Source organism: Narcine bancroftii, chromosome 4 (genome assembly GCF_036971445.1).
Source record: "Narcine bancroftii isolate sNarBan1 chromosome 4, sNarBan1.hap1, whole genome shotgun sequence".
Classification (NCBI taxonomy): Eukaryota; Metazoa; Chordata; class Chondrichthyes; order Torpediniformes; family Narcinidae; genus Narcine; species Narcine bancroftii.
The window spans coordinates 36,106,267-36,132,562 of record NC_091472.1 but is presented as its reverse complement, the minus strand read 5'-3'; the positions used below and the strand labels follow the sequence as shown (position 1 = coordinate 36,132,562).

At 38.9% G+C, this 26,296-nt stretch overlaps 1 protein-coding gene and 1 long non-coding RNA gene across 5 annotated transcripts in view; one reads left to right on the top strand and one right to left on the bottom strand.

The window, feature by feature from the left end:
• The window catches only part of abcg5 (ATP-binding cassette, sub-family G (WHITE), member 5), a 40,768-nt gene extending 19,851 nt beyond the window's left edge, over positions 1-20,917 (top strand). For 2 of the 3 annotated variants that reach the window (XM_069931062.1, XM_069931061.1), the window contains exons 8-13: positions 1,435-1,648; positions 6,113-6,318; positions 6,862-7,000; positions 15,118-15,303; positions 17,521-17,639; positions 19,210-20,917. In XM_069931062.1, coding sequence (XP_069787163.1) covers positions 1,435-1,648; positions 6,113-6,318; positions 6,862-7,000; positions 15,118-15,303; positions 17,521-17,639; positions 19,210-19,400 — 1,055 coding nt within the window. In that variant the 3' untranslated portion in view covers positions 19,401-20,917. The remainder of the gene's footprint in view (positions 1-1,434; positions 1,649-6,112; positions 6,319-6,861; positions 7,001-15,117; positions 15,304-17,520; positions 17,640-19,209) is intronic. The other variant, XM_069931063.1, reaches the window with a different exon arrangement.
• The window catches only part of LOC138760461 (uncharacterized), a 34,400-nt gene continuing 27,855 nt past the window's right edge, over positions 19,752-26,296 (bottom strand). For both annotated transcript variants that reach the window (XR_011355622.1, XR_011355623.1), the window contains exon 3: positions 19,752-19,818. This is a non-coding gene — a long non-coding RNA (uncharacterized lncRNA). The remainder of the gene's footprint in view (positions 19,819-26,296) is intronic.

Below are 26,296 nucleotides of genomic sequence, written 5' to 3'. Positions count from 1 at the left end.
CAGCAATGTCCAAGGTCTCCCCAGCTCCAGGTCTGTCAGCATGGGCACTTGCCTTCTGGTGAGCTCCAGGATCCTTCTTCGAGGTAGTTCTTGAAAAGTAACAGTCAGTTTATCTTTCTTAGGATGCATTATTTATTATTCTGAAGGTCTTCCGATAGCTTCCTCTTCTATTTTCTTCAGTTCAGGCTTCTTAACTCTTTTTTAGCTCTTTTAAAAACTTTTTCAGAGAGAGCAGAGAATTCAAGTCTAGCCCCATGTCATCATGTGGCCCGCCCCCAGCACTCACGTCCTTGACCCCACCATTTTTCAGAATGGAAATATCCTTGGTACTACTTTCTCCTTTTGGCTGTTTAATTGTACACCACTGCCATTATTCATGATTAAGCGTGATAAGACTGCAAGACCTCATTGTGATCTGCAGGTTGTGAGATCAGTTAGCTCTGAATGTTGCATGTTTTTGCCGTTTAGATTGCACATCATCTTTCGTTGCAACTGGTCTAGGATGGCACCTCCTCATCGTATTGGTTTATCTGGTGCTGTACCTGACATGTCCAGTTTTCTGCTGCCAGATCTGTTCTGGATCAAGCCCAATGAGCAAAATTGTAGTGATGCATATGGTGGAGAGTGTTTGCATTTTAAAGACTTTGTCTCCGTCATTGCTGTGTGGTACTCACTTTTACCAGTGCTATCATGTATTTGCCACATGTAGATTTGTGAGGATAAGACCATAAGACATAGGAGCAGAAATAGCCTATTCAGCCCATTGTGTTTGCTCTACTAATCCATCATGACCTGATCCATTTTCCCACTCAGCCCCACTGTCTGACCTTCTCCCCATAATCTTTCATGGCCTGGCTAATGAAGAACCTATTAATCTCTGTCTTAAATGCACCCAATGACTTGGCCTCCACAACCACCTATGGCAAAAAAATTCCACAGATTTGCCATCCTCTGTTCTAAGCAGAAACCTTCAATCATGAAGTTGACCCTTCTTGTCCTAGACTCTCTCCCACCATGGAAAGTAACCTTTCTACATCTACTCTGTCCATGCATTTCAACATTCAAAATGTTTCAATGAGATCCCCCCCACCCCCCATTCTCTTAAATTCCAACAAGTACAGGCCTAGAGCTTTCCTCAGATTCCCAGAATCGTCCCTGGTTTGAATCCTGCTCCCAATCGCTGACACTGTTACAGTATTGTGCTAACCGCTACACTAACTGTGCAGTCCCTTGTGTGGCAAGACCTCTCACAACATACAAGAAATGTCCGTCCAAGCACTTGATTAGCCAAGGCAAATGGGATTAATACAGTCAATGCGGAAGGCTTGTTTCTGTACTGTACTCAATGACCATGCGAACATACTTAAGATTAGTTTGACAAAACTGAACTGTCCATTTCCACAATTGCTAACTTGTTGCTGTTAAATCTTCCAGTGGACCTGACATCTGTTGACACCAGAAACAAGGAGCGAGAAATTGAGACATACAGCAGAGTCCAAGAAATTTCATTATCCTATCGAAATTCAAGAATATTTAACAATGCTCTGGCAAATATTAATGCAGCAAAGACAACAAAACAGTCAACATCCATTCCTTTCAAGAACACAGCTTCTCCAAGCACAATTTTTAAACTTTGGATACTGATCAGGTAAAACAACTACAAAAGCCTTGTGCACTAAATATTGATTATGACAACGTTTACAATTTATTTTAAAATGGATAAGATAATGAGATTGATTTCTCGAGATTTCAGTGCGATTCAGAAAGGTTGCTGGTATCCCAATCCTTAGCAATTCTAGTGTATGGCTGATGAGTGCTATGGACTAGAAAGAAGGATGTACAGCCATCTTCAGCTGAAAGTGTAGAGTGTATAATCCATCTTAACTTCTTGCAGAGGTCCCCCATCACAGAAATCGGTCTCCTCCAGTTCAAGTCATTGTACCTGATACCAAGAAATGGCTGGGAGTATTAAATATTGCAAAGGCTAAGAATCAAGACTACATCCAACTTGTAACATTCTAGTCTTCCACTTCAGGATGATCCATATGTGATGATCCAGTATAGTTATAAGACTGACGCATTCCTCATAATTACCTTGTTATATCAGAAGAATTTGGACTGCTGAGAAGAGTGGGCTGAAGGGTGGCAGATGGAGTTTAATGTAGATAAGTGTGAAGTGCTTCATTTGGGAAGAATAATCAAAACAGGATGTATGTGGTGAAGGGGAGGGCACTGAGGAATGCAGAGGAGCAGAGAGATCTTAGTGTATCTGTTCATCATTCTTTGAAAGTGGATGCTCATGTAGATAGGGTGGTAAAGAAGGCTTTTGGTATGCTGGCCTTTATAAATCAAAGCATAGAATATAGGAGCTGGGAGGTGATGTTGAGACTGTTCGAGGTATTGCTGAGACCAAATTTGGAATACTATGTGCAGTTCTGGTCCCAAAATTATAGGAAGGATATCAATAAGGTAGAGAAGATTTACTAAAATGTTGTCTGGATTGCAGTATCTAGAATACAAAGAAAGATTGAGTAGACTGGGTCTTTATTCATTGGAGCGTAGAAGGTTGAGGGGGGATTTGATAGAGGCATTTAAAATTATGAGGGGGATAGATAGAGTAGATGTGAATAGGCTCTTCCCCTTGAGGGTAGATGAGATTTGAACAAGGGGTCACAAGTTAAGTATTAGGGGGCAAAAGTTTAGAGGTAGCATGAGAGGAAGCTTCTTCACTCAGAAAGTAGTGGCTGAGTGGAATGACCTTCCAGAAGAGGTGGCTGCAGCAGGGTCAGTTTTGTCATTTAAGAGAAGCTTTGATAAGTGCATAGATGTGAGGGGATTGGAGGGTTATGGTCAGGGAGCGGGTAGTTTGGACTAGAGGAGATCACTTAGATCAGTGTGGACTAAAGGGGCTGAGATGGCCTGTTTCTGTACTCTAATTGTTATATGGCTATATATGTCCACAAAAAGCAAGAAAAATCCAATCTGGAAAATTATCATCCAATGAGTCCACTCTCGATCTTTGGCATAGAAATGGAATGTGTTGCAGATACAGTTGTCAAGTGGCACTTTCCAAAACCCTGCTCAATGATGTCCAGTTTGGCTTTTGCCACGACCATTTTACTCAACACATTCTCACAAACTTGGAATAAACATGGACAAAATGGGGTGAGAGTAACTCCTCTCCATTTTGACATCAAAGAATGTAGCACAATGCTTAATGAGGTTTGAATTTTGTTTTAAGATGGTGGTTTATGTGACTAATATGATGATAGATGTGAAGTTAGTTGATATTTGGTGAAGGTTTATCTCTATAGAGAAAGTTTTTTTTTCATCTTTTTTTTCATGCTACAATTTTTTTTCTAAGAATTGATTATTGTTTAAGAATTTTTGATAGATAATGTTACTAACTTTACTAATTTTTTATATTAAGTTTGAGTTAAATCTATCTTAACTCCGTTTGTTAAATATATGCATTTAAGTTTGATTTAAATATGTTTTTTAAGTCTGATATCTTAGTATTAACTACTTTTTTTTGTTAGTATTTTAATCGGTTATGTTTTTGTCTTTTTTTTGTAAGTGGGTTTTTTTTTCTCACATATTATTAATTTTATTAATTCTTCACTCTTTATTTTGGGAGGGAAAGGGGGGGTTGGACTAATTTGAGTTGGGTTATTGATGTGTAATAATTATTGGGGAGCGTATAGTTTATTTAGATTACCGATATTGTATTGTAATTTTATTATTTTATTCTTAATTTTTTTTAATGTAATCCTATATGTTATTCATGTTATAAAATCTTAAATAAAGTTTAAAAAAAAGAATAGCGCTGATATGCCTAATGAAAGTGATCTAGGGGAAATCACTCCATTGGTTGGAGCCATACCTCGCACAGACGAAAATAGTTGATGTTGAAGGTCAGTCAACTCTGGATCAGGACATTATTGCAGGAGGTCATTTCAGTTACTTCATCAATGGTCTTTCTTTTATCAGAAGATCAGATTAGAGGATGTTTGCTCTTGATTGCACAATGTTTAATTCCATTAACGAATTAACCACAAACATAATGCATACAGAAAATCTCAGCAGCCCAGGCAGAACGTTTGTGCTGTTAACTGCCAGTCAGTGAGAATATTCAGCAAGAATGAGTCAAATCTTCTGACATTCAATGACTTAACCTCAGCTGGGTTCTTTAACATCAAGATATGGGTCACTATTAACTTAAAAAATCAGCTAGACCATGGACCAGCTAGTGTGGCTACCACACTAGGTCAAAAGTTGAATACCCAGCAGTTTGTGATTCAGCGCATCATCTACAATCCACAGATTGGGAGATTGGTCCCCGATTAACCACTCTAAACATTCACCTGCTCCATTAGCTGCAGAAGGTACAATATGCACTGAAGGTACTTGCCTGAGATACTCCCACAGTACCTACCAAGCCCAGAAGAATAAGGGACATGGAAACATCACCTCATGCATGTTCTTTTTCATGTTGCACACCATGCTGATTTGGAAATGTATCACTGTTCTTTCTTCAGCACTGGCTCCCAATGCTGAAACACTCTAGGGTTTGTAATAGGGATATCTTCACCAAAAGGATTGCAGCTTCACCACCACCTTTCTGAGGGCAATTACGGTTTGCAACAAATGCCGGTCTTACTAGCTATTCCCAGATTCCAAAAAGTGAATAAATAAGAAAAAAATGAATAAAAATAACATTTCTGGTTCATGCCTTTTTCATCAATACTGTCCCAGAGGAGAAATATATGCTGTTAAAGCAATGCAGGTGTATAAATTAAAAGAGGCAAATAGAAATATATCATTAGGAATAGCAGAACTTTTTCAAAGTGGGGATTCTTAGTGAAAATTCAAAATTTGTAGGAAATGAAGTAGTTCCTTTTAAAGTAGCAGATACAGTCAAACCCCTGGTATCAGGTACCTATGCCAGATAAGTGAATTTTCCATATTTTTAAATCTTATTTATTTTTCACAATTTTTTTGCTGGTGCCTTGAGGCTGCCAGTCACTTGAATTCAGGATAATGGGAGTTTTACTGTATTTGACTTGGTGGGGGGGGGGGGGGGGGAAATAAAAGTACAGCTCAGATAGAAAGTAACAATTAAAGGTGCAATTTCCCCTCTTGATTTTACATACCCGTCTATCACCAGCTTCCTGCGTGATAGATATGTGAGCTCCGGGCATAGTTTACAGCATAGTGCGTAAGCGCACACGTTTCTGAGACCAGCTCGTGAACACTTCATGGCTCCTCCAGAAAGAGCCATGCTAAGGTAATATCACCTCATCTTGCGAATGGTCTGCCTAACACATTTGTGGTGGAAGTGTGCCTTGCATCGTCTGCATGCTACACAAGTGTGCGCGGGTTGTGAATCCGAGAAATTAGAGCCACTAGGTAGGTTGACAGTGGCCAGTCCTTTTTACTTAGAGCCACTGATTGATTTGCAGTTGGCTGCTGAAACACTGCGGGCACTGCAATACGGTGATTAATGAAAATAATGTGGCTGGCGTGGGCCATTCTGTGGTCAACAGCTGGGTGTTGAGGTAACAGCAGTTTTGCTGAATGGTAGTGCATGCAGTTAATGGGACCTTGCACCATGAGGAAATTAACAAACCTGTGTGCTCTGTCAATGCTGCAGACACATTTGGAATCTCTCAATGCAATCTATACCAGCCACTGAGGTTGGAATTGTGGCTGCATCTGCTTTTAGATTTCAGTCTGAGCCATTATGGTGAGGAAAAGTCATTTATTAATTCAAGAAGGGGAATATATTCCTGAGGTAATACACATGGTGATTCTGGGGTGGGGGGTGGGGGGTGGGGGGGATTCTCTTATGCTTCTCTTTCTCTGATTGTAAGAGGCACCCATAAATTTTTGCTGACGGCGAATTTGTTTGCCTTATGGGGGACTAAAGGCAATTTCATGTAATATTACACTATTTTATTACATGACAATAAAGGAATCTTGTAATGCAGATGCCTTTGGAAATCATTGCTTCACTCTTCTGGCAGCAAGCACATTTTTTTTGCATTTTTGTTTTTGATAAACTTAAAAAAAGGGAAAGAAAAGATTTATTTCCTCTCACTTTCAATTACAGGCGAGTTGTAAGGAATTTATCGAGAAACAAGATTGGGATATTAATGCGACTCTTTCAAAATTTGCTTTATGGAATCTTTGTTGTGTTCTTCTTGATGAAGCTGAAGAGTGATGCTTCAAAAGGTGCAGTACAAGACCGAATTGGAATCATCTACCAAAGCATGGGTGCCTCACCCTACACTGGAATGCTGAACGCCGTTGCTTTATGTACGTCATTGATCATGGTTTGGTTCGTAGCTTTTGTAAGATGTCCATTTGGGTGAAGTGAGTATACGCGTGATAAATATAAGTTTTGCCTTCAAAATATTTACCACCATGAACTCCAGGTTGAACATCAACTTTTCAATACTTAATAAACAAATTGAGGCAAAGAAAGCTAAATACTCTTGTTGAGGAAAATCTGAAAAAAAGACAGGAGATGCTTAAAATACTTTGATCAATAATCTTTCACCAAATCCAGCAGCCCAATCCGAAATGTGCACTCTTCTTCAGCCAACTTAATTTGAATGTAACATTTTGAAGTAGAAATGTCCCCCTCTGCCTTTCACACCTTGTCTTCAAAATATTGCTCTGAGTATTGGGCTGAGTAGATTTCAGAAAGCTCATGACAGAATTTTAAAAAAACATGTATTATCAGGTTGTGTTTATTACCACAATATTCCAGCATGTTTCAAGAGTTAAAATTCTGTAATTTAGCATTTATAGGTATCACTGTTGTGCTTCTTTTCATGATGTGTTTTTTTTCTAAAGACCCTTCATTGCGTTCAATCAGTGACCAGGAGAGCACAGATGGTATTTATCAGAAGTGGTTGATGTTGCTGGCCTACATCATTCACATTCTTCCATTCAGTGTCATCAGTGTGGCTATTTACAGCTTTTTTGTTTACTGGTAAGAATGGTTTCACCTTTCAGAGATTTTAGCAATGTGTGTGTCTGGAAGAAATATAAATTATGTTTTTAAGCTGATTAAATAATTCTAAGAGAGAGTTTTTAAATTCCCAAATTTCTTCTGTGTAATTTATTGAGAATGGAGTTGTAGAAAACAATGTTTGAACAGGCAGTTAATGAGACCATCTTAGATTTATAGAATTGATTCTTAATGTTATTTTACCCATCTGCTTTCTTTCCTTTTAAAATATTTTTATTTTGATATTTTACAATAGAAACAATTGAACAATACAATTATACAATGCGCTACAAGATTCGAGAAAGGAAAAAAATGTAAACATACAATATTCTCATAATAAGGAAATCCAGTACACATTCATAATGATAAAATAAGATTTCACCACCAAAAAAAAGCCCAAAAAGAAAAATTTCAAAACGCCTCCCTCTAAGCAAGGTTGAAAGTTGTCATGTATGAATCAAGAGACATGATCTTGGAGAGGGACAACTCAGCGCCAAAATTCCAGAACAACCTTAAATCCTATGATTATGATAATAGTCTATAAATGGGCCTCAGGTCTTTTGGAATTTAACATTTGAATCCTTTGTAGCATATCTAATTTTTTTCTAGAGTTAAACAAGCCATAATATCTCTTGTGCGTGTGTAGGTGAAGTATTATCATTCCATTTCATCAAAATTACACGTCTGACTAATGATGCAAGAGATAAAATTTGGCTGTTAACTGAAGTCAATAATACATCAATATCTTGAGGCAATCCAAAGAGAGCAATTAAAGGGCAAGGTTCCAATTTAAACTTAAGAATTGCCGATAGTGTTTGAAAAACATCTTTCCAAAATTCTAAATAGGGTCAGGTTCAGAACATGTGAACTAAAGAAGCATCACCTATTTTACATTTGTCACATAGAGGATTTATGTCTGAATAGAAGTGAGACAATTTAACTTTAGACATACCACTTTAAATTACAGTAAACAACGCCATGAACAAAAGGAAGTAGTGTTAGTCAAATTATTTAAAATGGAGTCCCAAACCTCATCAGACAATGAAAAATTTCATCTGCTTTCTTGACACACAAGACAATTGATAGAGGATAATCCTTTTAAGATGGCAAGGCATTTGGTCGAAGGATGGCACAGTTATTGCAGTGCCTGTGACCTAGGTTTGAATCCGGTGTTGTCTGTAAGGTATTTATACGTTCTTGTGTCTGCATGGGTTTCCTCTAGGACCTGTGGCTTCCTCCCAACATCCAAAACGTATGGGGTGGCAGGTTAATTTGGATGTAATTGGGTGATATGTTTAAATGGCCAGAATCTGCTTCTACTGTGCTGTAAGCACAACAACAAAAAAATATATTACAAAACTACAAATGTAAAGAATTTTGATCATTCTGACGGTATTAGCTGGCCACTGGTCAAGAAGTAAAACGGTCTTGTAAAAGGATTCCAACTTGAAATATTGACCTTTCTTTTTTTCTCCCATTGATGCTGTTTGACCCAACTGAGTTCCTGCGGCTCATTGGTTTTTTTTTGCCTTGTTGTCTGAGCTACCGAGTACATTAAACACAGTAGACAAAAAAATTGTAATTAAACTGTGAATTGTGAGAGAAAATCAGGATCCAAGAGCCTGCAGATGCTGCTGAATTTGAAACAAAAAACAAACAAACTGCTGAACGAACTCAGCAGGTCAGGCAGCATCTGGGGCGGGGGGGAGAGAGGAATTGTTGATATTTCTGGTTGAAACCCTGCATTAGGGGTGAGAGTGAAGAGGGGAGGTAGCTAGTTAAAAAAAGAGAGGAAGGGGTGAGTTGGGGGCCGGAAGGGGAGAGGTAGAATGAGAAGAGATTGAGGGATGACGGGTGGAATTGGGAGACAGTGGATGATGGGGGTGGGGGAGTGCACATAGAGAAACAAGGCAAATGGGGCATGATGAGGGAAGGTGAAGGTGAAGACAGCTGGTGGAGGCTGGTAAGTGGGAACAAAAGGCTACCAATTATGGAATCTCATAAAGGTGAAAAAGGGATTAATTAGGGGAGAGGCAAAAATGCAGATGGAACAAGGCGGCAGAGGGGACCCAGAGAGTCATAAGTAGATGGGTTGAGGAGGAGGGGAAAGTAGATGATGGGAGTTTGGAGGGTGGAGAGGGGAAAGGAATATAAATGGGAGGAGTAATGGATCAGAAAGTGGCAAGGTGATGGACGAATACAGGTTAACAGAAATTGGAAAGTTCAATGGTGATACCATTCTATCAAGTAGAATACGAGCTCCTCCAATTTGTTCTTGACCTCACCTTAGCAATGGACTGGTCATTGTGGGAATGGAAAGGGGAATTGAAATGACATACAACTTATTTCACCTCCTCCAACCTCATCTACTGCATTCAGTGCTTCTTGTGAGGCCTCCTCTACATTAGTGAGACGAACTAGTGCAAACTGGACTTTTCTCTGTTCTAATTGCTTTCCCAAAGTCCCAGTTGCATACCATTTTAACTCCCATTTCCATTTCTCACACCAACCCCTGCCCATCTTCTACTTTCCCCATGGTGCCAGGTGAAGCTCATACCAATTAGGGTAACAACACCTCGTGTTCTGCCTGGGTAGCCTACAACATCAAGTAACCTATAACCCCTGTGTTTTCTCCATCCCTTCTCTCATTTCGATCCATCTCTTTCTCTCACTTTTTAACCCCTTTCCTATTCCTCCAACCCCCATCACCAATTTTTATTTCCTGTCCTCTCCTGGTTGTCCACCCATTGAATCTCTTCTCCCATCTAGTTCCAACTTGCCCTTCATGTCTTTCTTCACAGTTCCCTTTACCACCTTCCTTTCATATCAGATTCCAGCATTGCTCACTGGTAGCCTTGTGTTCTTGCTCATAGCTGTCTCCATCTTTACCTCCCCTACCTGGCTCCACCTGACTTTTATTTTTTAATTTGCCTGCTTTTCCCTATCACCACTCTCTCACCAGGCTCCATGTGCCTGTCACCTTTTATTTCCTCGGTTCACCAATCACTCTTTGTTTGGCCTGTCTCGCCCCTCCCTTCTCCCTTATATATCTTCTTTACTTATTTTACCATTTTGTTAAAAAAAAAAATCTCCTGAAAGTAGAGATTCCATTTCCATCAAATTTTAGATTGGAAGAAATTTCTGCAAAATATTCATAGAGTCACAGTCATACATGATGCAGAGGAACTCTATTAGATCCTTGATAGTGGCCATGCAAGAGATTTGGGTGGTAAAGAAGGTGCATGGTATGCTTGTCTTCATTGGGCAGAGCATTGAATATAAAAGTAAGGAAGTCATTAAACAGCTATATAAAACTTCGGTTAAGTCACACTTGGAATATTGTGCACAATTTTGGTCGTCCCAATACAAAAAGGATATGGATGCTTTGGAAAGGGTTCAGAAGAGATTTACCAAGGTGTTGCCTGAATTTGAGGGTATAAGCTATGGGCCGAGGTTGAAGTGTGATCTAATGGATATTTATGAAATTCTGCAAGACATTGACAGGGCTGATGGTCAGAATCTATTTCACAAGTTAAACATGTCACATACTGGAAGACTTGATTTAAGATTAGGTGAGACGTTTCTTACAAAGAGAACAGTTGGGGTCTGGAATGATTTGTCAGGAGTAGAGCAGTGAAAATAGAAACAATAATGACATGAACATAGAACATTACAGCGCAGCCCTTTGGCTGTTGTGCCGACCCATATAAACTTACTCACAAACTAAACCTTCCCTCCCTCACACCTATAAGCCTCTAATTTTTTTAATCCATGTGCCTGGCTAAGAATCCTTTAAGTTTCCCAATGAAATCCAAAACCTGCTGAGAGCCAGATCACAGGATTTGAGTCCAGAGATCCAGATCACTACAGAAGGAGCAGGTATGACCTACGAAAAGGCATCCCCCAGGTGAAGTGGAGCTTACAGATGAAAATGGAATTAACGAAGGATACCCGAAAAGTATGGCATGGCCTAAATGACAAAACGTGCTACAAAACCAAACCAAATCTAGTGCAGGAGACAGCAAACTTCAATCCCAGATGAACTCAATGCTTTCTAAGCCCAATGCGACTTTAAGAACAAGGAAGAACCACCACTGTGCACTCCTATGTCCCCTGATGATCCTCTCTGTATCTGAGGACAATGTCTGGACTTCCTTCAGGAGAGTGAATCCATGGAAAACATCCGGTCTGGACAGAGTACTCGTCCGAGTACAGTATTAAAAATCTGTGCTGACCAACTTGCCAATGTATTCACGGATATCTTCAACATCTCATTCCGACAAGGTGTGGCACCCACGTGTTTCAAACAGGCCTCAATCATACTGGTACCCAAGAAGAGTGTGGCTACCTGCCTAAAGGACCATCAACCACTGGCACTCACATCTTCAATAATGAAGGGTTTTGAAAGGCTGGTGATGAAGTAGATCAACTCCTGTCTGAGCAGCAACATGGATCTGTTCCAATTTGCTTATCATAGTTACAGGTCTATGGCAGATGCAATCTCTCTGGCTCTACACAAAACTCTGGAACCCCTGGACAGCATCGATGCTTACATGAGGATGCTTTTTCTCAACTATAGCTCGGCTTTCAACATCATGATTCCCCTTAAAATTGATTACCAAACTTCAAGTCCTGGGCCTCAATACCCAACTGTGCAATTGGATCTTGGATTTCCTCACTTCCAGACCACAATCAGGGAGAAATGGTAAGACCATCTTTCTCTGAAACCTTCATCAGTTCTGGAGCACCGCAGGGGTGTGTGCTTAGCCCCCTGTTTTATGGCTATATGACTCGGTACAGCAACAACACCATTTACAAATTTAAAAAGGGATGATGAATCAGAATACAGGAGGGAGACTGAAAACAGCTGAATGGTGCACCAACAACAATCTTGTACTCAATGTCACCAAAACCAAGGAGCTAATTGTTTAATTCAGGAAGGCAAAACCAGAAGCATACATCTAGTGATCATTGGGGTATCAGAGGTGGAGAGGGTGAACAAATTTAAGTTCTTGTGAGTCACTATCTCAGAGGATCTTTCCTGGACCCAACACACTAATGGCATTGTGAAGAAAGCACGTTCGGCACTTTAATCTCCTCAGGAGTTTGTGAAGGTATGCTATGACATTGGAATCCCAGGCAAATTTCTACAGATGTGTGGTGGAAAATTAGCTGACCGGCTGCATTATGGTCTAGTATGGGGACACCCATACCCCTGAGTGTAAAGCCCTGCAAAAGATAATGGACACAGCCCAGGAACATCACAGCCAAAACCCTGCCCACCTTCAAGAACATCTACAGGGATCACTGCCATCTGAGAGCAGCAGCAATCATCAAGGATCCACACCACCCAGCACACACACTGTTCTCACTGTTACCATCAGGAAAGAGACATAGGTGCCACGAGGCATAGGTGCCACAAGGCAAACATCACCAGGTTCATGAACAGCTGCCACCCACTACCATCAGAATCCTTAACTCAATTGGAGACTCATTTAAGGACTCTTACTTTTGTACTTCATTTATTATTTTCTCTCTGTATTGCACAGTTTGTTTGCATTTCTTTGTTTGCATATGTACCTATCTTCTGGAGTACAGTTTTTTGCTCTTCCAATAAGTGGTAATTCTTCATGGCCTGCAGGAAAAAGAATCTTAGGGCTGCAAATGATGTCATGAAAGTATTCTGACAGTAAATCTTAAATTTGCACCAGTCACCACCACCACCACCACCTCTGGAAATGAATTCCAGTCACCCACTGCTCTCTGTGTGTTTAAAAAAAAAAACCCTGATGTCTCCCCTAAACTTTCCTCCCTTCGCCGTGTATAAATGTCCTCTGGTAGTTGCTGGTCTTGTCTCAGGCAAAAGGTTCTGGCTGTCCACCCTTTCTATGGCTTGCATTATCTTGTAGACCTCTATTAAGTCACCTCTCATCTACTTCATCCCAAAGAGAAAATCCCTAGCTCTGTTAACCTTATCTCTTAAGACATGTTCTCCAATCCAGGCATCATCCTGGTAAATCTCTTCTGTCCCCTCTCCATAGCTTCCACATTCTTTCTGTAATGAGGCTATCAGAGATTTATAGAGCTGCAACATTACCTCATGACTCCTGAACTCAATCCCCCAATCAATCAAGGCCAGTATACCACAAGCCTTCTTAACTATCCCATCAACCTCCATGGAAAATTTTAGAGATCTATGGATTTGGACCCCAAGTACTTCTTCCACATTGTTAAGAAGCCTGCCATTAACTGCATGCTGGATCTTCAAGTTTGACCCTCCAAAATGCATCACTTCACGCTTATCTGGTAAGAGGTTTCTTAATAGATGTAACTATGCAGGGAATGGAGGGATATGCATCAAGCACAAACAATGGAAATTTTAAAACAAAATTAAATCTTCAATTTTCCGAGGACCTGTTAAGAGACAGCTCAGTGCATGCTGTGCTGTAATGTGGGAAGTGCTGTAATGTGGGAAATGCAGCGGCCAATTTACTTGCTGCAAATTGCCACAAAGAGCAATTAACGATGACCAGAATTTGTTTGGTGATTTTTGCTTGAAAAGTATTGGCCAGGACACTGGGAATAAGTTCAGAGCTCTTCTTCAATATAGTATCAGAAGAATTTTTACTTTGACCTAAGAAAATGGAGCCCTGGTTCAATATCCCTTCTGAAAGATGGCTTCTGCAAATGAGTTTCCTCAGTATTTCACCAAAATTGGCAACAAAAACCTTTCTGATCTAGTTCTCGGAGAAGGAGTCTTACCTATAAATTTTAGACTCAAAAGCAAAATTGCTACTAACGGAGGCATTGCTGACAAACTGGCCAAAATGGAAATCAGAATGGATTCGCAGACAAAATTATTGTGAAATGGAATTCCTTCCTCTATATTCATTTTTTTAAGCAATAATTAAGTCATAATTTAAACACTTTGCTTGGGAGTCTTCAGGAATATCAGAAGCATCAGGTATACCTAGCGTGAAGATGGGTACCAGCAGTTCACTCTGTTCTCGAATCACTTCTGATGCCCCTTGGAACAGACATTGATTTTGAAATAGGACCCCAGTGTATGATGCACTCTGTGGGCACTGCATGTGATTCCGATGCAGTACGAGTTAAAAATTATGTTGCTTTTTTAGGAGATACTTTCTAATGGATCTACTGAAACTGATTTTCATGTACAGTACTTTTCTAATTATCCAAAAACCATTCTACCGAAATTCAGATACCCAAAATATATTTTGGCTGAGACAAGTTGAAAAAAGTTGATTTTCTTTTATGCCCATCATGGTCAAGTGGGGCTACAGGGAAACAGTTTTACAAGGGAGACATTTGCCCACAGGTTACACATTGAAGGGAAGGATAGCACTGATTATTTATTTATAAATTGCCATGTGATGCCATGCAACTTTGTGATAAATTGCATTGTGTCATTCTCTGAATTTGAATTCGATACTCTCTTCCCACCACCTAAACCACTGTCTCTCCCCGCTTGCCCGCCCGAGCCGCGCTCTATCCCAACACCCCTGAGCTACTCCCTCTGCTGGAGGAATTTGCGTGTACATGCAATCTCTTACCATTTCCAGGTGAGGTGGGACCTCAGACTCCTGGGCAGGTTTGGCGACAGTGGTGGCGAGGTGTCGGGGATTTGGCAACACAAGTATTCCGCTGATGACACTCAGCTGCTTAAAGAAATTTCTCGATTATCAAAAAAAAATCCATATAACCGATATAGGTCAGGTCTCAAGCATTTCAGATAATCAAAAACTTTCTGTACTCAAAAGCAATATTTTCCTTGAATCAATGGATTTATTTTTAAAATATTCCTTATTTTAAGAATAAATACAACTTAATTAGCACAGTTGAAACTAATTTAAAAATTAGTGTGTTTGCCTTATTCAGAGCACTGTTGAAACTATGGGAATTAACTTTGATTTTCAGAATTGTCTGTTCTTACCCATAACTTCTCCTAAACTTAATTTCCTTATACAAATACTTTGGCAAAATGATGGAGGTTTTGGTTATTTTATTTGCGTAAATGTTTGCAGTAAAAGAAGTAAGTTGCGCTTGAATTATTTTAATTGGCTTGCTTTGTTTTTCAGGACCTTGGGGATGTTTCCATTGTGGGAACGGTTTGGATGTTTCTTTGCGGTACTGATAGTACCACATGTAGTTGGTGAACTTCTGACGCTGATCTTACTTGGTGTGGTTCAGAATCCAAATATAGTTAATAGTGCAGTGGCATTAATTAATGTAGCAGGAGTTCTTGTAGGATCAGGTTTCCTAAGGTGAGAAGCTTAGAAGCATTGAGACTTACATTAAAATAATACTGTACATATTGTTCCATTATGATTTGGAGTTTTAGTCAAGATCATTCCCATCCAATGGGATCCTATGTGTGTCCTACCTGATTACAAAATTGAATTGTTATCCTTGAGATAATTAATTGGGAGTATAAGGAAGGTAAATGTAATAAATAGTTTCTAACCTGTGCGAATGGAATAGTAGTGCATTGATCACAGACTGACTATTGGCATGTTATCAGAGAGAGGAGCACAAGCATTTTCCTACTTCAGGTTTTCAGTGCAGGTGACCCCCCCCCCCCCCACCCCACCATTATTCCTTGAAAAATGTCCATGTAACTATGTTCCATAATGCAAACTGCATCTATACGTGTGACAAGAAACACAAGTTTTGTGTTGTGTTACTTTTTCCCACATAAAATCCTTGAGAGCAAATTTTATTGCATATCTCATTTATTTATGGATTCTGTAACAGTGAATTTCAGTTATGGGAACTGCTGCAACGTGACCATCACCTTAAGGCAGTGTGCAAGCTGTAGCACACATTATGAGATTTCAATGGCCATTCATGAGAAAAGGCCTAGGTTGTTATCATTTGAATTTCTGAATTTTAGAGGTACTGCCTTGTGAATGGACGTGTACCTGATGCCTCATTTACCTTCTGAGGTAAAAGGAACCTGCAGTCCAATTCTAAGAAATATATGAGCTTTCTTCTGTGCACTAACCAATTCTGATCACCTAATCAGCATTACCAAACTCAGGTTTTCTGATTTATCTTATTACTTGTTTTGAGCAGTAGTTACAAACTCCAATATATCTCACTGGGATGTACCATTTAGTGGTAAATAAATACAAATCTATATGACATATTGTTAAATGAATTATATACTGTACAGTTGATGGGAATTAAATACGCTGATGGAAAATTAAATAAATGTCATGTCCATCACATGATGCCCATGCTTTCAGACTCCTACTAATATGTCGTCTGTGATTAAACTGCTGTATAACTTGCATGCAATGCAATGAATAAACTAAGATTTCTGGTTATTGTCTTGTTCTTGCTCTTAACTGGAGTAGAAATTAAAATATTTCAAGGATGCTTAGTGATAACCAGGAGGAAATCCCTCAACTATTTTTTTTAAATTTCCTCAGACTTGTGAATATTCTTCAGTACTTGATTTGTTGTGGGGTGCTTTTAAATGAGGACCTGGTATTATTTCATAGAAAATTTGTTCAATCTTTCTCATTGAGTGCCCTTGTTAGAAAATGTAGTGGTAGAATTTGGGTAAGATAAATAAACAATTTGCATACAAATAAATTTGATCTTCATACATGAATGATGGGAACTTGATGAATAGCTAAATGATTTGAGAAATGTTTTATGTACAACAGGAGAGGATGGATCAAATTGAAAGTGGAGAGCTAAATTCCCATACCGCATGTCTATCATGCACTGCCAAACTGAGGCTGCCTGTAAGTTGGAGGAACGGCACCTGATATTCTGTCTGGGCACTCACCAACCAGACTGCATTAACATCAACTTCTCCAATTTCCATTAGACCCAACATTGAGTCTCTCTTTCCCTATCTCCCTCCAGCTCCCCACTCACTCCCTTCCTTTTCCATTCAGAGCTCCCCCCTCCTCCTATCACTTCTCAACACTTTTTTTCTCTTCCAACCTTCCACCTATGACCTCTTACCTGTTGGCCTGTACTCCTCCGCCTGCCACTTCCTCCCTCCTCCTCTTCCAACTTTTTATTCAGACACCTGCCTGCTTTTTGCTCATATCTTGGCAAAGGGCTCAGGCCTGAAACGTTGGTTATCCTTTACATCCTATAGATCCTGTGTGACCTGCTGAGATTCTCCAGCACTTTTGTGTATTGTGCCATAACCGCAGCATCTGCAGGCTTTCCTGGTAAAACTGTTGCTCATTTTGTGCTGTGTAAGACAATACAGAATAGCACAGTTAGGGCAATGGTTATCACAATTCTATAGAAGTGTCAGTGGCCTGGGTTTGAATCTGGTGCTATCCTGTAAGGAGTCTGTTCGTTCTCCCCATGACCTGTGTGGGGTTTCTCAGGATGCTCCTTTTTCTTCCTCACCTCCAAAATGAGGATTGGATGTAATTGAACTGCATTGATTTCATGGGCTGGAACAGTTTCAGATCTAATACTGACTTGCTTTGATTCCATAATCTTAGGAGCGCAGAAGAAATGCCGAAACTATTTAACTGGCTGAGTTACCTGACATTTCAGAAATATGGAGTGGAAATCCTGATGGTTAATGAATTTTATGGTTTAAACTTTACATGTGAGAATGGTGAGTGTTTACTTTGAAATGCTATGAAATTAAGCTCTTTGTTTGATTAGCAAATTTACTTGAACATTCAAGATCAACATAAGGAGCTTCATAAATTTTGCAATTATTGCATAATCACAGGCATATTTCATGACAGCTTTAAGTCCTTATGATTTAATAATACATTATATTATCAGGCAAGCATGGAATTTATCAGGTCTTACAAGTAATAAAATGACTTTAAAAAGTGATAGGTAAAATCAAAACAAATCCATTTTAAAAATTATTTTTACCCCAAAAAGTGCAGTTTTGTTTGATTCAAAATTATTCCAGTTGGTTATAGGTGCATATTAAATTTTCATCAGCTGCGTCCAAATGATTTGTACTTGAATAGAAATTCAATACAAGACTTGAGTGACAACAAATATTCTGTGCAGCAAAATCTGCAGGTGATATGAGCTAGCTGAGTCGGGGTAGCAGGGATCTGAGGCACTTTGATGATCTGAGGATGTGCTGATGGAAGAATTTATTGAGGTTTCATCTTCTGGTCTTTGCATTGAATTCCAGACTAAATCAGTATTTTTAAATCCAAACTCCTCCGCCATTGCTTAATTTAAAAAAATTTCTGTGTATCTCATTGTCTCATGTAAAGGATTACCGCAGTCTTGTAGCAACCTTTCACTTCTTGCTTCTTATCGGTTTGGAGTTGATTTCTCTGACACGTAGTACAGTGAACGCACTTTGCCCTTTGCTTTTTAAATCTTGAACCTTGTCATTTGCCTTTTATTCTAGTTTATTAATTAGGGCCCAGCCTAAAGCAACAAGTTGTCTTTAATCTTTATAGATGCTTGCTAATCTGATTTGTACTTCGCTGTGTTTTGTAAACTTGCTTTCAAATGTGTTTTTGCAGAAGTGAAAGTGACCGTCCAGCCTATTAACTTGGAATGCTTTGGTTTTGAATCTATATGAGCACATTATTGGCCCTTATTATCTGCTCTCTGATCACTGTCAGCTTTTATTCAAGTGAATAATGTTCTGAAATGGAAGGTTGAAAAGTCCAGAAATGTGCTTCTCATGTATTGGAGATTTTCCATCCATTTCCCAGAGATCTTCCAATAACATTTTCCACATCCATACATCCTTATAGTTCTTGTAGTAACAGCTTTTGATCTTTCTCCTGGAATATGAATTGTATTTTATTTGTAATTGTGCTTTTAGAGTGTTTTGTATTTTTAAGCACAGCTGTACAAGCATAAAAATCTAAAGAATGGTTAGAAAAAATCTTCAATCATAAATCTAACTATAACAAGGGTAATTTCTAATGCCCATTCATTCATATTAAGTATGACTATTTCATGATCTTGGCCTTTACTAACATAATTCCACTCAAATGAAATAATCTAAGGTCATTAAACCCTGGGTTTTGTATCATCAAATTTGAGCAATTCGTGTCTTATCAGACCAAAGATATGATCTACTATTTATAGTTGCAAGCAGAGCAATAGAATGTATAAATTACAATTCTAATGAATAGCATTATGTAAGTGACTTACAAGGATGTGACTAATTGTTTGATATTTGTACCCTGCAGGTGCACTGTCATCTAACACCACAAGTGCCACTTGCTGGGTCTCCCAAGGGATTCAGTACCTCGATGCTATATATCCAGGGGCACCTTCCAGATTTGTATTTGACTTTCTGATGCTATACGCTTTCTTGCCTGCTCTCGTTATCCTCGGCATTATTAGTTTTAAGATTCGAGATGTAGTATTGCAGCGGTAATGCGAACAATGCGCAGGAATTTCTAATGCCTGCCCTTCTTAAAGGAAGTGAGGAAACAATGTTCAAATTTGAACTAGTCTTTCCATGTGATCAATTTCCTCCTTCTTTACACCCTACCTGGTGGATAGTTCTGTAGATTTGTTGCCCTTTTATGCTTCTTCCATATTAAGAGCGAGAGCTTTTACATCACTAGCGCCAGAATCTAGCCAAGTCCAATCCACTTCTCAATTGTACACTGGATGGGAGGCAAAGATAAAGCAAGAATCCTGACTGATCAATAAATGCTCTCAGGAGAAGTCAAGGTACATTTTTGCAACCAGGTAAAATCTAGTAACTCAGATATTGGATTACCTGACATGGATGAATTGTCCTTATTCTGAGGAGAACGAAAGCTATTTTACATTCATCTGATCCTCATCTGCAGACATAAATGAAAAGAAAGTCAGGGTGAACTTCAAGAGTGTAGAATAAATATTTGGCTGAATGCTTATTCATGGAGAAATTGTGAGGTCCAAATAGATTGCCTGGAGAGACATTTACTCATGCAGAATCACATTTACATTGATTGTAGTTGATCTACATCCTACCTCTACATTTCAACATGTGCTTGATTTAATAAAAAGATTGTTCCATATTGCTTAGTGTTTCAGTTAATCTATATTCAAACAAGAAAATCAAAAATAGACCATGCCTGACCTTCTGACTGCATTTTGATATTACAAACTATTTTTGACATTTAAAAAAAATTGAAAAAATATTTCCTTATGATTAAATAATGAAATAAAGGTACAATTTGGCCATTCTTTTTAACAAAGATTTATCATTTTCAAATCCAAATGGAAATTTGAGTTGTAGAATAATATTGTACATATGTGCCAAAATTCTTATTTGCTGTAGCCAGATAGACACTTGTAAAGAAAAACTACAATAGTAAGCTCACTGGAGTAAATAAAGAATTAAATACACAGAATAGATATTAATAATCACATAAATGTGACTTGCAATAGTGAAAACAGCTCTTTTGTGATGTCTGAGCAGTCTATGGTTACTGAATCAAGGAGAGGTTCAGAAGTTGGATACTGTTAGAAATAAACTGTCCTTGAACCTCACTGGTTTTCAGGCTTCTGTATTTTCTGCCTGAAGGTAGCAGTAAGAAGAGGTTGTGACTGGGGTGTTGGGAGTCCCTTGTGTGGTTGGCTGCCTTCTTGACATAGATGTCTGTAATGGATAAGAGGTCAGAGTCTCTACTTTACTACCTTGTGTTCCTGGGCAGTTGAATTCCCTAACCAGGTTGTGATGCATCCATCCAGCAATGTTTCCTCTAATTTTTAGTAGTCAATGTGTGCAAAAATCTTATGTTGTGCAATTTTTTTTCCTGTGACTAAAGTATGTGCACACTGATTGCTTGATCAAATGTAAACTCAAAATTATTTCAAGATAATTTTGGCACTGCCTATCTCTCATGGCTAATAAAACTGTTGGCATGTTTTAATATAATACAAGTATAATTGCATTCTTCGAAGTAAAGTATTTAGTTAGATTTTATTCTATATTTTGAACTACTCTGTTCAGTTTGTTGTTCCATTAAATAAAACATCAATGAGTGTTTCTTATTTTTATGTGATGCAGTATCTAAATTAATAACAATAATACCCATCAATTCACAGGTTATTATTATTAAAGTTGTTGGAAATGGTTAAATCAAAATTCCTTCAATTACAAAGCTAGTTGAAAAACTACCCAGATACTTTATTTGAAAATGTTCACACATAGTACTGTGATGGAATATTTGGAAATGTTTTTGGGAGATAAATTGGTAAAATTAGAGTAGGTTACATACAAACATACTTTAAAACAGATCTCATTTGAAATACTGAAGAATTCATATTCAGTGTCTTTACAGAAACTATGAAGAATGCTTTGCATATTTCACAAGTAGGTGCTAATTGAAATGATGTCATGAAATTGTGAAAAATGGTTGAAAGTGATTAAACTCGCACCATTCTGTGAAAAGTGATGGAATGTGAAGTATGTAGATAAAAGCTTGAGAGTAGACAGTACTGGCTAGTGGGCCCCTTCTTATCAGGAGCACCAAGGATGCAAGGATCTGGTTCAGGCTGGTACAATGACCCAAGTTAGTTTATAGCTAGTACTGCACTTGCTTAATAGAGACATGAATATTAACATAGACTAATGAACTAATTAACATAACATGCGATGTATGAAGAAGGAGGAACTGAGTGATACTTGGATTGATGGAAGGGAGAAGAAGAATATTGTAATGTGCTAAGATGCTGATTGGAAGAAGGTAAATGAAGGTGGGGTGATATTGAGCCTGGGACTGTACAAAAGAGTGATGATTCTGAACCTCCGGTGTGTCTCCAGACCAGGGACATCTGACTCTGCAGACTCGAAATAAAGCTGAACTAGTTCTCCAAGACTTTGTTTCCAGAGTAGTGATTGTGAACACTTTATATTTCACAAAATGAATGGACTGGAGTCTTTTTTGCAAGGCTTCTGACCTCTCTGCAAAGTGCTCACTCAGAGGTCATTGAGAGGTTTGTTTACCTAAAACAACAGATGGGAGCTGAAGACTAACTCCTATTGTTTGCTGGAGAAGGAGAGGGTTTTGCAAGTGAGAGAAAGAAGGACATCTGGCTGGCAGTTGGAATCTCAGATGGAGAGAGAGACACAGCTGAAAAAAGCAGGAGAAGCTTGTTGGAATTGAAACAGAAGCTCCAGAGTGGTGGATGGCTGGAAGTGCTATCTGTCTGATATTTCTCTTGGAATAAGGATCAGAAAGGAACTCTGTGATAGCCTGAAAGAAAGAGGTTATCATCTGGAGAACCCTGCAGGGGCAAGTTTCATCAGCAAGACATTGAGGTGACTAATGGTGGTACCTCAGTTGTGGAAATCCTGGAACAACACATCTCTCTCTGCAAACCTACAAGAACCTTCCTGAGTGGTAAACATATACCTTTTGAGCACCAAAGCCTGGTGAACTTTATACATGCTAAATTCTGTGCACAGTATAAGAATTGCCTGAAACCAAAGAACTTGGAAGAATGAGAAGTGAGATTGAACTGTGAACCAAAGAACTTTCCTAAATTTACACACACATTACATACACGTGCGCTTAGAATTAGAAGGGGGTTTCGTTAGGTTAGTTAAGTCAATAGAGTTAAGTTAAAGTTTCCTTCTGTTTCGTGTTTAAAGATAATTAAAAACAACTTTGTTTAAGTAACCATTTGTGGTGAATGTCTTGCTGCTAGGTTTTGGGTCCTTTGGGCTCATAACAGTAGTTTATGTATTATATATGATGGATTATATCATATTTTATAATGTATATAGTTATGTTTTTGAAGGAGATAGATTGTGGGGGTTAGAGTGTAGGTCACAAACAAACACAAACACTTCACAAAACATATATAATTTAAAATGTAAGAGCTCTGCTCAAACCAGACACTCTGGGCCCAGGGCCTTTGTAAAGAGAATAGAAACTGCTTTGCTGAAGGTTTTCACTAGGAGGTATAAACAGAAGAACCCGAGCTCAAGAATCTTCAAGGCAAGTCAAATAGATTGTTGTTTTGGGAGCAACAGATTAATGGGTTCAAGTTTGGGTCCGGTGCCACAATCTGAATGCAGTTTGCTGTTCTAAGAAGGCCATGAGGTTTTTGCAAGAAGAGAGAGTGAGAGGAGACCAAACAGGTTTTCTCTAAGAGAGAGAGATCTGGTTTTGGCACCATAGCAAACCGGCAGCTTGTTTAAAACCCCATTTTGAAGATGGGTTGTGAGTTCTGAGTTCAGCCTATTGAAATAACCCATGAGGTCCATGCAAGAGGAAATGGCTGGCTAGAGTGTTTCACCTGAAATAAGGAAAACTAAAAGGAACTCTGTTGTAACCTGCAGAAGAAGAGATTATCATTTGGAAAACCCTGATGGGGCAAATTTCTTTGGCAAGGCACTGAAGTAGCTGATTGAAAGGAATCAGTTTGTGTGTGTCCAACAAGCAACAAATCTTTCTCTGAAACTGACAAGAACCTTCCTGAGCAGTAACCAGAGCTTGGTGAAAATTCATGAATGTTAAGTTCTGTGCACAGTATAAAAATTGCCTGATACCAGTGAACTTGGAGGAGTGAGAAGTGATATTGGACTGTAAATCAAAGAACTTTTCTGAACTTATACACATTACCTACAAGTGTGGTTAGAATGAGAAGCGTGTTAAATTGGATTAAAAACAAAGTACAGGTTTTAAATTGGAGCACCTCGCCATTAGTTTGCCATTCATGCCACACGCAATCAAGCAACCTGAAATTTACATATCTGGCATCTACCAATCCCCATAGGTGCCAGATACCAGGGTTTTACTGTATCAATTTCCTTTAGTTATTCCATCTGTTTTTAGATATTATAGAATACACAATTAAGACTACAACATAGAGGATCAGTATCATTTACATTCAAAATTTTCTGACCGATCTTCATTAATACAGAGTTAATTGGAGGTTACTGGACAGTCTGTGCATCCCTAAGCCCCATTTCATCAGGGCCTCATGTAGTGAACTACAGGTATATCTATTTACAAACTATACCTGATGTTAATGCAGCACAGAAACTAGCCCTTGATCCAACCTCTCCTCGCTAATCGAGTTGTCTACCCAAGCTTGCTCTATTTGCTGGTGTTCCATCTTCTTGCAATACTTTTATAATACAATGATTTTACAACCCATCTTGGAGCTTTATCTAGAATGATCTTTGTTGCTCATTTCTAACCCTCTTTGGTGTATTAATATCACTTTGCTGGGCATGTACAAAATATGCACAGAACCATGCCTCATCCAATCTCACCAGTTTGTGACAGAAGATTGAATGACCTTATTATGATGCAATAGAGCTTAAAAAAAGCAAATGGCACCATTTGCCTCACTTTTTTTCCAAAATATATTTATTGAGCATCAAAACTACTTTGTTTACATTACACAGATGTATGTTGTGCCTTTTTTTTTATATACTGAAAAACCAACACACATAGACATGAATATTCACATACAGACCCCCACTCTCCGACCATCTTGGCACCTTTGCTGACAGTATCATTGGTATTATTGATTATACTAGTGCATACATTGCATAGTGAGACATTTACTCCATTAAGGGCTTGTGATTCAGAGAAATGCACAAATGGTTGCCATTTATGAAAAAGAATTCTAGCAGACCCTCTTAAATGTGTATTTGATTTTCTCTAGTTTAATAAAGAAGCTGATGTCCTTAATCCATTGTGTAATAGAGGAACCCCCTATCAGACTTCCTGTGCAATAAGATTAGACGCTTGGCTAATAGAGACATAAACACTCCAGAACCTCTTGTCTTTTGGGGCATTGATCAACACAAGACTTGTGTGGCATGGGGAGATATTCCACCTCTTGCATTTGTCCTTTTTCTGGATGAATGGCTGACAATTTGGATTAAGAAAACTGAACCCTATGCAGTACCTTAAACTGAGCAAGTCCCAACTGAGTGCAGGAGGTGGTAGAGCAAATTCTTTCAATAGCCTCTTCCCACAGTTTCTCCACAATTTCCATTTCTAATTCTTGCTCCCATTCAATCTTTATTTTGGAAAGTGAATGTCTTTTGATTGGCAGAATAGAGCTCTAATTTTTTTTGAAATTGCCCCTCTCGCTCCTGGATTATCTGATACTAGAACTTCTCAGGATTGTTTGACAGATAACTTAGGGAAGTTTTGGAAAGACATTGAAATAAAATGTTGAATCCGAAAGTAGCAAGTGTGTTGCAGGTAACACTCTGATTCACAAACTCTCCTGGCCAGGTTAACGTAATGCTATACACGAGCTCTGCCACTAAACATCCAAGATCTGCCTTAAGAGCAGTACACAGTCCATGGAGAACCATGCACCAACATTCACACCTCGTAGATGCATCACCATCTGCTGTTAATGCTGCCCTCAATTGTTGAAGGAAATGCTCACAAGGCCATTGGCCTGCGGATGGTAGGCCTTAATGTGAATATGGGTAGTGCCCAGAAGATCAGTGAAAGGTCAGAACAACATCGACTTGAACTGAGACCTTCGATCCATTGTAATAGTGACCGGAAAATTGAAAGATGGAATCCAACAATCCACGAAAGCCCTAGCAACCATCTCTGTAGAGATGTCAGTGATAGGAATGGCCTCCTGCCAGCTGGTAGGCTGGTTTTTACACGTGAGCAGGTAAGTATATCCCTGCGATAGCAGAAGTGGGCCTACCAAGTCCAGGTGCAAGTGCTGGAAACAGGAATTCGGAACAACAAAATCTTCCAGTTTGGATTTCATGTGTCTGGAGACTAGAGCAGTGGTTTGCAAACTTTTTTTCCCACTCTTATACCACCTTAAGTATTCCCTATGCCATAGATGCTCTGTGATTAGTAAGGGATTACTTAAGGTGGTATGTGCATGGAAAGAAAAAGTTTGAAAACTACCATTTTAATTGTACCTAATTGTCTCATTATGTGGATGGTTTCATAACTCCAAAGGAAATGGGCTAACGTCAATTTTTCTCAAGTAAAACATTTCAGTAAAAATTGCGTTTGGAGCAGTGATTCTTAACATTTTTGCCCCACTCACATGCCACCTTAAGTAATCTCTTACTAATCATAGAGCACCTACAGCATAGGGATTACTTAAGGTGGTATGTGAGTGGAAAGATAATGTTTGAAAATCTCTGCTTTAGAGCATTGACATGGCAAGGAGGTCCTTGCCCATAATCCAACATTTCATTTAACGTGAGGCCAGGTAAAATATTCTGTAACTAGTTTGATTGATGCTCTTCTACCAGGATGTGATAGATTGTGAGGAGACTCAAAAATCTCCCACCTCATAGCCACCAGCACAAAAGGACTT